General features: G+C 41.6%; 1 protein-coding gene across 1 annotated transcript; it reads left to right on the top strand.

Moving 5' to 3' along the window:
* The first annotated feature begins 6,507 nt into the window (after nucleotides 1-6,507).
* LOC149151165 (uncharacterized) lies at nucleotides 6,508-11,233 on the top strand. Its single transcript, XM_089439332.1, has one exon. The coding sequence runs from the start codon at nucleotides 6,754-6,756 to the stop codon at nucleotides 10,048-10,050; it is 3,297 nt and encodes a 1,098-aa protein (XP_089295458.1). The 5' UTR covers nucleotides 6,508-6,753; the 3' UTR covers nucleotides 10,051-11,233.
* The last annotated feature ends 2,923 nt before the right edge of the window (nucleotides 11,234-14,156 follow it).

The raw sequence follows: 14,156 nt of genomic DNA, 5'->3' as shown, positions 1-14,156 counted from the left end.
GAGATTTGAGGCATCATATCTAAGCTAGTTTGTGTGTAACAGGTGGAGATAGTACTGAGTACTTGTGAGGAGCATTGTACTATTAATTGTTACATGTTCTCAATCATTATAATATACAAATAGTGTGGGGTTTTCAGCTATATGCTTTCCCCGGGTTACATACTGTGTTAATGTGTGCATGCGATTAATGTTTCATTGTTTTTAATGCTGCTAAATTGATGATCAACGTAGAGGAGGTTATGTATTATGCATGTATTCCGCAATAGTGTATAATCGGGATAATCTCTGTGAATAAGTGTTTATTATTCAAAATTTCTACATGGTATCAGAGCTGTTGATCATCAGATCTACTATTCAGGAAGTGTTTACATTCTATTTATTCAGGCATAGTTTGTAATCGGGCCAGGTAGCCTCTGGATTCATCTTTCCTTTGGAAGGTGAGATATCTGGTAAAATCCCATACAGTCGATCTCTGTACGATAAATACTTTGTTCTCACGAATCTTAGATCGGAGGCGGTTGAGTTTGGAGCTGGTGGAATTCGAATTTGCAGCAGTGTTTTCTTGGTGTCAACGTTGCAATGTCTTTCAACGGATTGCAATTGGAGTATGCTCTTGAGGGTAGATCGAATTATATTGCATGGAAAGACAAGATGGAGGCAGTGTTAGGTGATAATGGGTTGAAGGAGTTCATAGATGCAGATGTCCCAAAACCTACTGATGCTGCTCAAGTCGGGGATTGGCAAAAGAAGACAGCAAAGTGTCGAAGGATTCTGTTGGAGGGCGTGAGGGATCACATTGTGTCCAACCTCCATGGAAAGGCTTCTCCATATTTGATGTGGAAAACATTGACAGAATTATTCCAAAGCAAGAGCGACCAAAGGAAGTTGGCGCTCAAGGATAAACTCAGAAACATTAGGTGTGAGAATGGAGACAATATGCCCAAGTATCTCACGAAGTTCACCCAATGCCGGGATGAGCTGGGAAGTGTGGGGGTAACTGTTGAGGATGAGGATATGGTGAGTCTAGCACTCCTTGGCCTTCCTAAGAGTTGGCATAGCTACCAGGACTTAGTGAATGGAAGGGAGAAATTGCCAGGATGGGAGAGACTTTGGTCGGATCTTGTGCAAGAGGAGATTAGACGGCGCACCAGAGATAGTTCTTCATCTATGCATGATGAGGAGAACTGTGCCTTAGCAAGTAAGGCAAAGAAGGGGAAGGGGAAGGTTTCTCTTTCCGAATCCAGTTCTTCCAATTATGGGAAGAAGGTTGACAAGTCGAAGGTGCGATGCTTTCGTTGTCATGAGTTGGGCCATTATGCTACTAATTTCCCAAAGAAGAAGTCCAAGAAGGGATCCGGGGAAGGATCTGAACGTGAGGCAGCCTCACTTGCTTCACAATTTGAGTTGGACTTCACACTCTTCGCATGCATGTTTCATCCATGGTGGGAAGTGGTTGGTTTCTTAACAGTGGAGCTTCTTTCCACATGACCAGTGACAAAAGTTTGTTCAGTACTTTGGAGGAGAAAGATCTACAGATACTCATAGGGATGGGTAATGATGAGAAGTATAGTGTCTCAGGTGTAGGCACGGTTATTTTTCAGAGGGAGCATGGAGCTCGCCTTACCTTGACCGATGTCAAGTATGTACCAAGACTGAAGAGAAACTTGGTGTCGATCGCGATGCTGGAAGACAGAGGCTATGATGTAGTCTTCAGTAAGGGAAAGGTTTTCCTTAGACACATCATCACTAGACAGGTGAAGCAGATTGGTTCACGGGTCAAGAACCTGTATGATCTTGAGGTTCAAGATGCATGCAAAGCCTTGAGCGGCAAGGCAACTAATGGAGACTTGGTGGTTGAGAGGGAGGGTATATTACCTCTCAACATGCAGAGCCAGAAGAAGTCTTAGACGATTGTGGAGGAGCCACGATTGGTGCAGCAACTTCAGGAGGTTGTGGACCAGCCACAACAAGGGAAGCTAGGAGGAGATCGAGTAGAGACATCTACTCATGCAGAGACCTCCAGTAGGGGGAAACTTCGAGCCAGGTGGGCTGAGGGATCGCATGCAGCCATACCTCCAGGTAGGAGGTGGGGTGATGTGGATTGATTGTCCCAAGGAGGAGGGGCAGGATCCTTGAGGTACCCAACCTCTTGGATGAGACCTTGCTACGGGAGCCCCGATGTGGAGTAGCAAGAACTGATTGATTGGGTAGAGACAGATGCGGATGGAGCGGCAGAGAGAGCGATAGTGCAGGGAATCCCAAGACAGCGCATAGCATGCAGGCTGCAGCAATGCGAGAGGCACACGTGTTTTGCACAGTGCTGGGTGGCACAGAGAGGTGTGCAATGGTGCGAGATACAAGGAGATGTTGCAGTAGCACAGATGTCAGAGAGGGAGCACTTGTCAGTAGCAGGTAGAGCTTCAGCATCAGAGTATGTTCCTAGCCCAACAGAGTGGTCAGTTGGGAGTGTTTTTGTTCCAAGTGTTGTTGGAGCAAAGTGGACCGGGCAGATGTGTTGCATGCAGAACATTCCAGAGTTACAGGATCGGGTTTGAGAGGAAGCCTTTCTTGTTGAGAGGGAGTGTTGAAAAGTGTGCAACAAGAAATGCTTGTTGAGAATGCAACAAGATGATGGAGCTTAGTGGAAAGGAGTCGCCTTCACTAAGTGGTCCCGCAAGCAAGTTTTGGCGCAAAGTCTATTTTTAGACATATGGATCATGGTCTATGAGTTGCAGAATGTTGTTTATGGATGATTGGCCATGTTGGGAAAAATAGATGGACTTCTATTTTAGGATCACAGCAGGAGTGATCAGAGTCTATTTTTAGACTGCTAGTCAAAAATAGAAAAGTCAAATATTATTGTCTCATAATAATATTTAGACTATAAACTTTATCTTATTCTCTTGGAGCACTTCAGTTTGAGCTACAGATGTGGCACATGTAGCTGTTAGAAGGAAATATGCTTTCTTTGTGGGTTAGTTGAGCTATTGCATGCAGGACATCAGTTAGAACTCATGTAGTTGAGTTCTATGGAGTTGGATGAGCAGTTAATGGAGTTGTGTTCAGTTTGACTTAGTTGAACTAGTTGTATTTAGTCTAACCGGCCAATAGACTAAGTGATGAGTTGTGTGAATTAGTTATTAATTAATTCACTAATTATTAACTCATAATGCAACTGAAGAATACATCAGTTAACTCAGTGCATGTACAGTTCAGTGGAGACAGGTGTTAGAGGTTGAGATTGCTATCAGTTGTGACTATAGTTGTGCATGAGATTTTGCACAATCAAAGGATTAAGTATGCCCACAAGAATTGCATATGCTCAGTGATATAGCCTGTCCTCACGTGATTTCCAGTGTGAGTGATTTTCCAAGGTAAATAGAACTTGGAATGAGTTTGGATTCATTCATTCTCTTGCAGGATTGCACAGTGGAGGCAGGCAAACAGTGGAGGAGATTTGAGGCATCAGATCTGAGCTAGTTTGTGTGTAACAGGTGGAGATAGTACTGAGTACTTGTGAGGAGTATTGTACTATGTATTGTTACATGTTCTCAATCATTATAATAGACAGATAGTGTGGGGTTTTCAGCTATATGCTTTCCCCGGGTTACATACTGTATTAATGTGTGCATGCGATTGATGTTTCATTGTTTTTTATTTTAGATGGGTTAAAAGGTATCAAATATTTTTTAACTCAATTTTTTTTTTGCAATTCAAGAGATTTGATCTCTTTTTTTTCCAAGGAAAAAATCGTAATTTTAATTAATGAAAACAAAATTGCACATTGCATATGCTATGGCGCATCACTTCAACGAGTCCATGATTGTTGATCAAAGGTTCACATACAAAAAAACTAATATACATATGAAGAGAAAAGTCAGGTTTTTCTCCCTTTCTTTTTCTCTACCTTGCACCATTCCCCTTGTGACGACGACGAAGAGACAAGAGCACGTTGATTTCCAACATCAGGTCTTGCATTTTCCTTGTTTGAATCTGCACTGTCTGAAGTATGTAGGCGTTTGATTCCACTGGTATCCATTGCCTCTGGAATCTTTGCTGGATTACTATGTGGTTCAATTGGATCTTGTGAGATTTCCCCCTGTAATTCTGGTTCTTTTGATGTCTTATTTTTCTCATTGGGTGTGGGTTCTTCCTCTGCTTCTTCCTCCTCCTCTTCAGGCTCAGGTGGGGGAAATTGCCATCCTTTGGGTTGTTTCCCAGCCTTCTTCTTTCTTCGGGTGCCTTTCTTGGCTCCAGGACATATATTTTGAAGGTGTCCTGTTAGCCGACAGATTCTGCTTTTGAAGGCTGTGTTTTCATAATCTAAAATATGCGTTTAGTTCCGCTTGTTGTGAATCAGTTGTATGCGATTCGGTAAGACTTTGCTGATATCTACTTCCACACAAATTTGTGCGAAGATGAAGACTCTTTCCTCTAATCTTTGGGTATCTGTTTTGATGTATCTCCCATTGATGTTCCCAATACCAACAAGGACTCCATTGTCCCAGAAATGTAGAGGGAGATTGTGCAAACGAACCCATACCGGTATCCTAGAAACGACCATGGTATTTGCATCAAAATCTAGAAACCATGGTGTGATGAAGAGGCCCGTCGATCCCCAGAACCATGGTCCTTCCTGAAGGATTATGTCTCTTGCATTCGATGTTGGGAAATTTGCAATGAAGAACCCCTTGGAGCAGAGGTGAATTTCACAATGTACTGTCCAGTTAGTGAAGATCCAATGAAAAAGCTCTGTTAATTTTGGCCAGAAACAGTTGAATCAACATATAATGGCTTGTGATTCAAATGTAGCACAATGCTCATTTGTTTCTGGAGTGTTTATATTTAGTTCTGGAGTGTAGTTCAGTTTCTCAACTATGTATGGACTGGGAGCAATACCTGCTTGATTTGATGGTATTGTAGCTGTGTTTTTTCCCTATAGGATATTCTTGAAGGAGAGACCTCCATTTATTTGCCTCTGTTTTGATTCTGTGCTTTTTGATGTACTGCTCCCAATCCCTCCTCCTACACTTTTTATTTTACTCGAAGCCGCAGCGCCACCTCTCAGTCGCAGATTGAGTGTTATGGAGGATGCTGATAGGATACTGTAATCCATCAGGAACCGGTTATCCTGCAATGATCTGCCCCCATGAATCAAATGTTGCATATGCGTAGGGTATCTAATGTTTTGCGAGATGATATGCTTCAGATGCATCACTCTGTCTGTTGCATGCACCCAAACCAATAAAGACATCCCGATAGGGGTTTTTAAAAAGATTTGAAAATGAAAAGATTTTACGAGATGCAGGGAGTCCATGTCCATCTTGTTGCCGAATAGCCGTTCTACTATAGGTGACCCACATTGCGATGAGGTCTGTTTGGAGTGATTGTTGGAGAGGTTCGTAACAGGAGCCACCCCAACTGTGCCCAATCTCTGCACATGCTTTGGATCTGGCTTTAGAGAGCGAAAAATGGTGTGGATCTCCCGAAACAAAGGGTTTTTATCCTTGTTGTCTTCTAAGCCTATTATATCTATGTCCGATAGACCCTGATCTGGTATTTGTTCATCTAGATCTGTGGCTGCAAGCAGGTTTGTTTGTTGCATACACCTCCACAACAATGTCGTTATGCAAGTAGTTCTGCAAAGCTGGGCATATCGAGGGTTTTCCACTCGAGATCGCAGTGACGAGAGCGTTTCTGTTGAGGCAGCAGAGGGGTCCCAGGGAGCTGTACCAATGTATTGCATAGACTATATCCATAGATATCCTTGCTGCTGCCGCCTTCCCCAAAAATTCCAAACCCATCCACAAAGGTTTTGACAAACAAGCCCTGTGCGTGATTGCTTTGGTTGCCCCGAGGGTGGAGGCCGCCGCAGGGCTTAGTTCTCCTTTCTCTGAATGTTTCGGGTACCCTGCGTTCCAGAATCCAGGATGCCTTTACATATTAGGTGGCTCAACATATGCCCACCCAAAGATGTGAGCCCGCCAGAGGCCAGGTGCTTCAGCTTCGTAGTCGCCATGCGAGCCCACCAAGGGGCTGATCTTGGCCTCTGATCCTAACCTCGCCAAACCAAACTATAAAACCCTAGTGCATACGAACTCCATTTTCTTTCTCTTTTATTGTTAATACAATGTGAAAAAGAATTCAATCTATCAAAAAATTTGATCTCTATTAAACTCTTATAGATTTGAAATTAAGATAAATTTAGAAATTTATACAATTAACTTATAAAAAACACAACTATATAAAACAATATAAAACTACTATATAAAACTAATTGAAGTATATAAAACTAGTTGAAGTACAAAGTAAAAGGGTTCATAAGACAATTTACATTGACAAATAAGACGAGACATTCCATCATACCATGGTTCGTTTTCTCCTCTCTTACACACAATTTAAATTAATAAAAAATTGAACAAAATTCTCAAAAACCTTACTTGATTACCCACAATCTTACAATCATGATAAAAATTAGAACTTTTGTAGATACCAATAAAATCCATGTTTAAGAGCTTCCTCCCATTTCATTCTCTTAACTATTTAACAGACAATGGAGTCGAAGGCATTGTTCCAGTTAGCATGTCGAAACTGTCAACAATGCACATCCATTTTGATAGTCAAGTACCATGACTACAGAGAGTTTACAGGTTCTCCACGTTGCCCATTACAGACCTTGCAGGCTTCTTCCCATGACTTTTGTGGGCGAGATAAAGTCCATTGGCAGGATTGTAGGCCTTTCGACTTTAATCGATGGACGGTGAAATAGGAATTCTTATCAATCTGACCCCAATCATGAGATCACTCAGACTTCCTCCCTGTGTGCATTTACAATTGAGAAAATTGTGCAGCTGCAGCCCATCTCGGGCAATGACAGTGGACGAAGATTTCATTAAGTGGGCAGAAGAAGAGGGGAAAAAGGCTTTTCAGCCCATTTCTCCCGAATGCTATTGCATCCTCATTCGAAATCTGATAGAGGCGAACAGGCTCCCGCAAGCAACTGGTTTCGTGCAAGCTCTCGCATATGACCACAATAGAAGTCCTGTTCCCGATCTCTGCAGATCATTCGCACAGAGCTGCAGGGATTTGGGTTCGAAACGTGCGCTGTTCGGCCTGCTTATCGAATCCTTAACAAGGGTTGGCAGGATCCAGGAAGAGGGGAGCCATGGTTTTGGTTTGATGGTAAAATTTGGTATGATACCCACCAGTTTACGCTCATGGAATGACCTCTTGCATGCCCTCGATCGCTTACACTGCACTGCCCTGGTATGGCATCTCTTCACCCATATGACCACTGTTAATAGTCTTACATTTAATATTGTTCTTCATGCTTTATGCAAAGAAGGAAAGCTGCAGAAAGCACTGGACTTGATCAATGAGATGGAGGCCAAGCGCTGTGGGCCTAATGTTGTGTCTTACAATACGCTTATTTGGGGGTTTTGTACACATGGGAAAGTAGAATATGGAATGAAATTGACAGCGCAAATGGTTGACAAGGGCTGCTATCCTAATGTCATCACATATAATATCTTGTTGAAAGGCTGTTGCCAACAAGGAATGCTGGAGGGGGCGAATTCTGTGTGGCAATGGATGGTCAAGAATGGTTTAGTGCAGAATGAATTCTCTTTCAATATATTGATTGATGGGCAGTGCAAGGAGGGGGATATGCAGGAGGCCTGTAGGCTGCGAGACAACATGCCTCGGCTCGGGTTTTGGCCTGATGTTGTAACATTCAATACACTTATTAATGGGTTTTGCATAAGAGGCGAGATACAGGAAGCACAAGACTTTTTAGTGCAAATGTTGAATGGGTGTTCACGTGGTCGGCAGATTCCAGAGGCTGAAGTGGTTCAAGACAACCGTGTTTCTTCTATTGACAATAATGCACTGTTGATTGAAACTGAAGCGGACGAGCTTCTGCAAGGTGAGCACTTGAAGCCTAATCATATTACTCATACAACCTTGATAAGTGCGTATTGTAGGGCAGGGAAGCTTGAAGAGGCGTTTACGCTCTATGAAGAAATGGTGAGAAGTGGTATCATGCCCAATGAAGTTACCTACAGTTCTCTTATTAATGGGCTATGCAAGGCAGGGAAGCTGTCAGAAGCCAGAGAGCTTCTGAACGAAATGCAGAACACGGGTTTCTTTCCCAATCATATCACTTACACAACACTGATTGATGCCCTCTTTAAAAGCAGCAAAGTGCAGGAAGCCCTTCAGCTTCATGACGAGACGGTGAGAAGAGGACTTGCTTTTGATACTGTAATTTTTAGTGTCCTCATGGACGGCCTTTGCAAGGGAGGAAATCTAGCCAAAGCAAGAGAGATGTTTGAGAAAATGCCAAGTCTAAATGTCATCCCTAATCATATCACTTACACAATACTAATTGATGGCCATTGCAAAACAGGAAACATAGAAGATGCTTGGGAACTGTTAAATGAGATGGAAAAAAGAGGTTTGAAAGCTAATGTTGTCACTTACAATGCACTCATAAACGGACTTAGCAAAAAAGGACAGATGGATGAAGTAGTGGAAGTTTTCAATACAATGCTCAAAATGGGTGTGACTCCTAGCCATGTGACTTATAGCATTATGATTGACGCATACTGTAAGCAAGGAAACCTGGAACAAGCTTTCGCACTGCACAATGAAATGATACAGAAACAGCTAATTCCTAATGTTGTTACTTTCTCTGCGCTTATCAATGGATTAAAAGAAAATGGTAAAATGCAGGAAGCAAAGGATCTATTCCAGAAGATGCTTGAGAAAGATTTGTTTCCTAACGCTGTTATTTACACCTCACTTATTGATGGTCTCTTCAAGGAAGGAAATGTGACCACGGCATTTAAGCTTGGCGAGGAAATGATTGAAAAGGGCCTCTTATTTGATATTGTCACTTACAATGTATTCATCAATGGCCTCTGCAACATCGGTATGATAAATGAAGCCAAGGAACTTTTGAGTGAAATGCACTCGAAGGACTTAGCTCCAGATCACATTAGTTACAACACCCTGATGTATGCACACTGCAAAGTTGGTAATGTTGACGAGGCATTTGAACTTCTCAATGAAATGATGAGGAATGGTTTAATGCCTAATGTTGTTACGTACAACACCCTCATGGGTGGATATTGTGTGGTAGGGAGAATGGATAAGGCAGAAGAGCTCTTGAATGAGATGACCAAAAGAGGGCTTTCTCCAGATCATATAACTCACAGAATTATGGTTCGTGGTTATATCAAGAATGGTACCTCACGAGAGGTTTTCCAGGTGCATGAGCAATTACTAGAGAATGATCTTGTACCAGACATTAGAACTTATAATGCACTGATACAAGCTTTTTGCTCGAAGGGAATGACACAGAAAGCAAAGCTTGTTTGGACTAAAATGTCACAAAAAGGATTCGTGCCAGATGTAACCACTTACAATGCTCTTATGGCTGGGCACTGTAAACAAAGAAATTTGAAAGAGTCATTTAGGTTGTATTGGGAAATGATGAGCAAACATCTCGCTCCTACACTTGTAACTTATAATATACTCCTTGGTGGCCTTTGTCAAGCGGGAATGATGCAAGAGGCAGACAGTTTGATGAATGAATTGGTGGCGAGAGGTTTTGTACCCAACTATATTACCTACGACACACTTATTGGTGGGTATAGCATGTCAAGAAATCTGAAAGAGGTCCTCAAATTGTATGATGAAATGGTGACAAAAGGACTCAATCCTTCCCCTACTACTTACAATGCACTTATCAGTGGTTTCGCTGCAGCAGGTATGGTGCGCCAAGCAAGTGAATTTTTGCTTGAAATGCAACAGAAAGGGTTCACTCCCAACTCCCCAACATACAATATTCTGATTGGTGCATGGTGCAAATATCACAACAGAAATGAGGTTACAAGACTTCTCAAAGAAATGACTGAAAAGGGTTTCGTGCTAAATTCTAGGACCTTTCGGTCTCTCATTAATCACTTTGCAGAAACTGGAGAGAGAACGAGGGCAAAAAGATTTCTAAAACGGTTACTTAAAGAACGTTTGGTTCCAGCATATTGATTATGTCATGAAATGCAGTCGGTGAAGGGATATTAGATGATTGGTTTCATGAATATTTTATTGGTATTAAGGGGGAAGCCTTCATGGTTGATATAGCACACAAGGATATTTTATGTTTCAAACTTTTGAAGCCATGTAACCCTGAGAGCCGAGTCTTACATGCAATGCGACATCTGACCATTTGTACTCAGAAATTGGATCTGAGATTTCATCTGTGAAGTGCTAAACATTGGAAGTGCACCAAATTTTGCAGCCATGCACTGCAGATATGAGCATTGTAGGGCAGCATTTGCTGCTGGGTTTCTTTGTGTTTACAGACTTGAATCTTGAAGAAAGTTTCTGCTGATGCAAAGTTATACTCAAGAGCTGAAAGTTGGTAGCACAAGTTTCATGAATTCTCAATATAACTTTCACATTTTTACATACATTTATGGGTTCTGTTTAGAACAGTAAATGCATTTCCAACTTTGCAAAATATATCTTAGAGGAGACATTAAAACTGATATTGCTGTATATTGCTATGGATGTGCCAAGTTTCAAGTACAGTATATGTTGGGCACTCTTTGGCAACCTGTCATATCCTTGGACCTTTACCTTTTGGTGAAGGTAAATAAAGGTTATACATTGTTGGGTTGCAAAGGTCAATGTATTAGAGTATCCTGGAGCATATATGAGCAGATTTGATCTTTTTAATAATCGTTGAGAACCGGCTCTATGACAACTAAGTCAAGTCTGGAAAGTGACAGAACTGGAAAAGTTGAAAATTTCTAATTTTCAAGCTGGGATATTGAGAGAGATCGGGGTGGGGGGTGAAGTTGTGGAAAGTTCCACTCCTCACTTCTTAAATGGCGCTTCTTCCATTGTAATTGTGAAGATATTTAATAGATTATCAAGTCAGACATCTACTTTTTCTAGAGCCGATCATGATAAATGTTCTCTAATTGTTGTATGATTTTTCCAACGTAGAAGCTATCCCCAAAATTGGTAACTGTATCACTCATTAGCATAAATTTTGCAAATAATTATGCTTCCATGGAATTATTTATATGTACTTTAAAGACATGAAATCAAACAGAAGCATGGCAGGACATTATGATTGATGTTCTCTAGGTGTGACATTGAATGATTCTCAAATCTCGAACAGAGTATTGTATATTGTTGTGACACTGAATGATAAGTTTGAAATATTCTCAAATCTCGACAGAGTATTGTATACTCAATCTCTCTCTCTTAGCCACAGCGTACTTTTGCTAAGAACTCTTTGCGAATAAAATTCCTTGATTTTTTAAATCTGGGTCCGAACGACGATATCTCAAAATGTTCTATATGCAGGTAGACATTTTATATTTTGTATATTTATTTGCATTCTTTCATTTTTATTTTCATCTTTGCATCCATCTGTCTAAGGTTACACTTTAACTAAGTTCCAATTTTGGAAAGAATTGAATATATATTGACAAAATGATACATAGATTGGTGAGGATGGCAGTCAAGGAGATTGCCATATATAGAATAGAATGTTTGGGTCTGGAAGAAAGGACGTGCCTGTAATGTCCTCTTCGAATTAATTGCCCAAGGAAAAACTTAGTAGCCTAACCCCATACGCTATAGTCATTTCAAAAGGGGGAATTATTATTTAATATTGCTTAGGTAACATTAGATAATAAAAATGAAATTGGAGCAAATGGAGGGAAACTTGCAAATCACTCAAATTTGAATTTAACAGGAAAAATCCCCAAAGAGAAACTATACAGGGAAGGGAGGAGAGTTATTATGATCATCATGGATTGTTATTCTTCTTGATTTTGGGCTGAGGCTATTGGAGGGTTTTAAGACCCCTTTCTCTAATTGGTTTCAGTGGTGAAAGATTCCACCCTAGCCAATCCTTCTATCTTTTCTTGCTACAAGTGATCCAAATTTTGGTTGGAACCAATCCTTCTAAGGCAGCGACTGGTGGGGAGCCATCTTTCTGAGGTAAGCAAGGGCAGGAACCTAATTCTTCTGAGGTAGTGAGGGCTGGAACCAATCCTTTTGAGACAACGATTACCGGGGAGCCATCTCTTTGAGGTAAGTGAGGGTCGGGACCTTATTCTTCTGAGGCAATGAGGGCTGGAACAAATCCTTCTGAGGCAGTGACTGGTGGGGAGCCATCATTCTGAGGCAAGTGAGGCTAGAATCTAATTCTTCTGAGGACGCGAGGGTTGGAAAGGAGCACTGGGTTTGTTTTCTATGGTAGCGAAGGGTAGCAATTGTTTGAGGTTGGGTTTAAACCTACAACAAATTGGCATAGAGTCAAATTCAGGGTAGCAAGTGGCTACACTTAGGGATCTAAGGCTGTGGTTGGCTGAAAGCGAGGATCTAAGGCTGAAATTAAGGTGCCGGGTGACTAGGGATTGAGGCAACAGGGGTTGAATAATGGTGCAGGGGTAGTAGTGAGGCTTGCTGGTGTGATTTTGTGGCAGCAAGGGGATAGCTATAGTTTTGTAAGCATATAACTACATTTGTGTTGATATCCCTATTGGGAAATTGTTGATTTTGGTAATCTCTTTAGGAAGGGATATTATAGTGGTATCAAAGTTGTGCATCTTGCCAACCTATGAGTATATGATTTTTGGATGCTCTTGGAGGATATGAAAAGCATTATAGTCGGGAAAAATTAGGTTACCAACAATTATACAGATTCAGTCATGGGGGACAGGGAAGAACAACCATTAGAGATTAACCCCTTAGACATCTTGGGGGAGCTAGCAAGAGAGAAGTAGTAGATGGCTGAACAGATGGCACAAGGGCAACAACAAATGGGCTCAACAGATGGCACAAGGGTAAAAACAAGTGGCCCAGCTTCTTACGCAGATTTTGGCAAATCTGAGTAATGCAGGTAACAATGGTGCTAGTGGATTTGATGGAGGTAGCCAGAGTCAGGCAAAGGGAAGCAACAACCATAATCATGGTCCTTTTAATATCTCTGCACAAACTAACTCTGGGGCAATGAGTAGGAGGACCCTTAGACCTCTTCTACCCCAGTTACTAGATGGTTGGGGAGTAGTAAACCGAGACCAAGAGAACAAAACAAATATTTTTTTAGAATATTCTGAGAGTATACATCACTAGGAGAGGATGTTCGAGTAGGTATGACCTTTACAGAGTTTAGTAACATTAAGTACAGAAATACGCATAAGCATCATTATAGGGGCACCCAACGAAACTTTGATCTACTTTGCAAGGTTGGGAAACTGTCCATTTGATCCTTCGATGGGTCATCCAAATACTTGCCAAGGTCTTGGTACAAAAGCTAGACACTTGCTTCCAACTTAACCCAATGTTGGAAATAGAGGCCATCAAATTTGCCACCTTGCATTTGGAAGGAGAAGCTCATGAATGGTGGTACCACAGATTGATCACCCTGGGACATTCTTGTTGATTTCTGGTAGCATCGGATGTGCTTTAGGCTCAAAATTTGCAGGGAGGCTAGGACGCATGCATTCCTCAATACCCATAAATTGTTTTGGGAAATTCCACCTGGAGGAGGTTTTATTATAATAATTAATTATTTTTAATGGATGCCTAAGTCTAAACTTAGGAAATTAAAGTAACTAAAGGGTATTAATAAAACTGGGTGTGAAACTTCTAAAAGAAGACGAGGATCGAGTCATTATGATCTGAGCTATTGATTAGAAGTTAATATGGGCTGTTGATTACTCAACAAGAGGATTATAAGAAGGACTTCAATGGTCATTTGGAAGAAACATTAAGTGAGATCAAGAGATTAAATTCTCAAGAGAGCAGCACAATAGTTGCCGGAGAAGTGATCGAGGAGATTTCTTGCAGTGAGGGGCAGGGATAGTTTTCCAGTTGGAGAGTTTCTTGATCTGGGGATACATTGCAGAGGAGGCAGAGAGATTTAGAAGAGGCAGTGCAGAGCCACGCTGGGTAGTGTGAGGCCACGCAGAGCTTCAGAGGGAGTCCGAGATTCTGTTGGGAAGTCGAGTTCCAGAGCTAGAAGCTGGGGTCTGAGACCAGAGCGTCAGAGGAATGAAGCTGCAGACAACAGGAGATTTGTGGAAGAGGTGACGCAGGCCCCAAAGAAGGCTTACGCAGAGGCTGTG

The sequence above is a fragment of the Pinus tabuliformis genome, chromosome 9, assembly GCF_031772625.1.
Source record: "Pinus tabuliformis cultivar Carrire ecotype Pingquan chromosome 9, CPIR1, whole genome shotgun sequence".
NCBI lineage: Eukaryota > Viridiplantae > Streptophyta > Pinopsida > Pinales > Pinaceae > Pinus > Pinus tabuliformis.
Note: the sequence above shows the minus strand (reverse complement) of the source record. Positions and strands in the feature narration are given on the sequence as shown.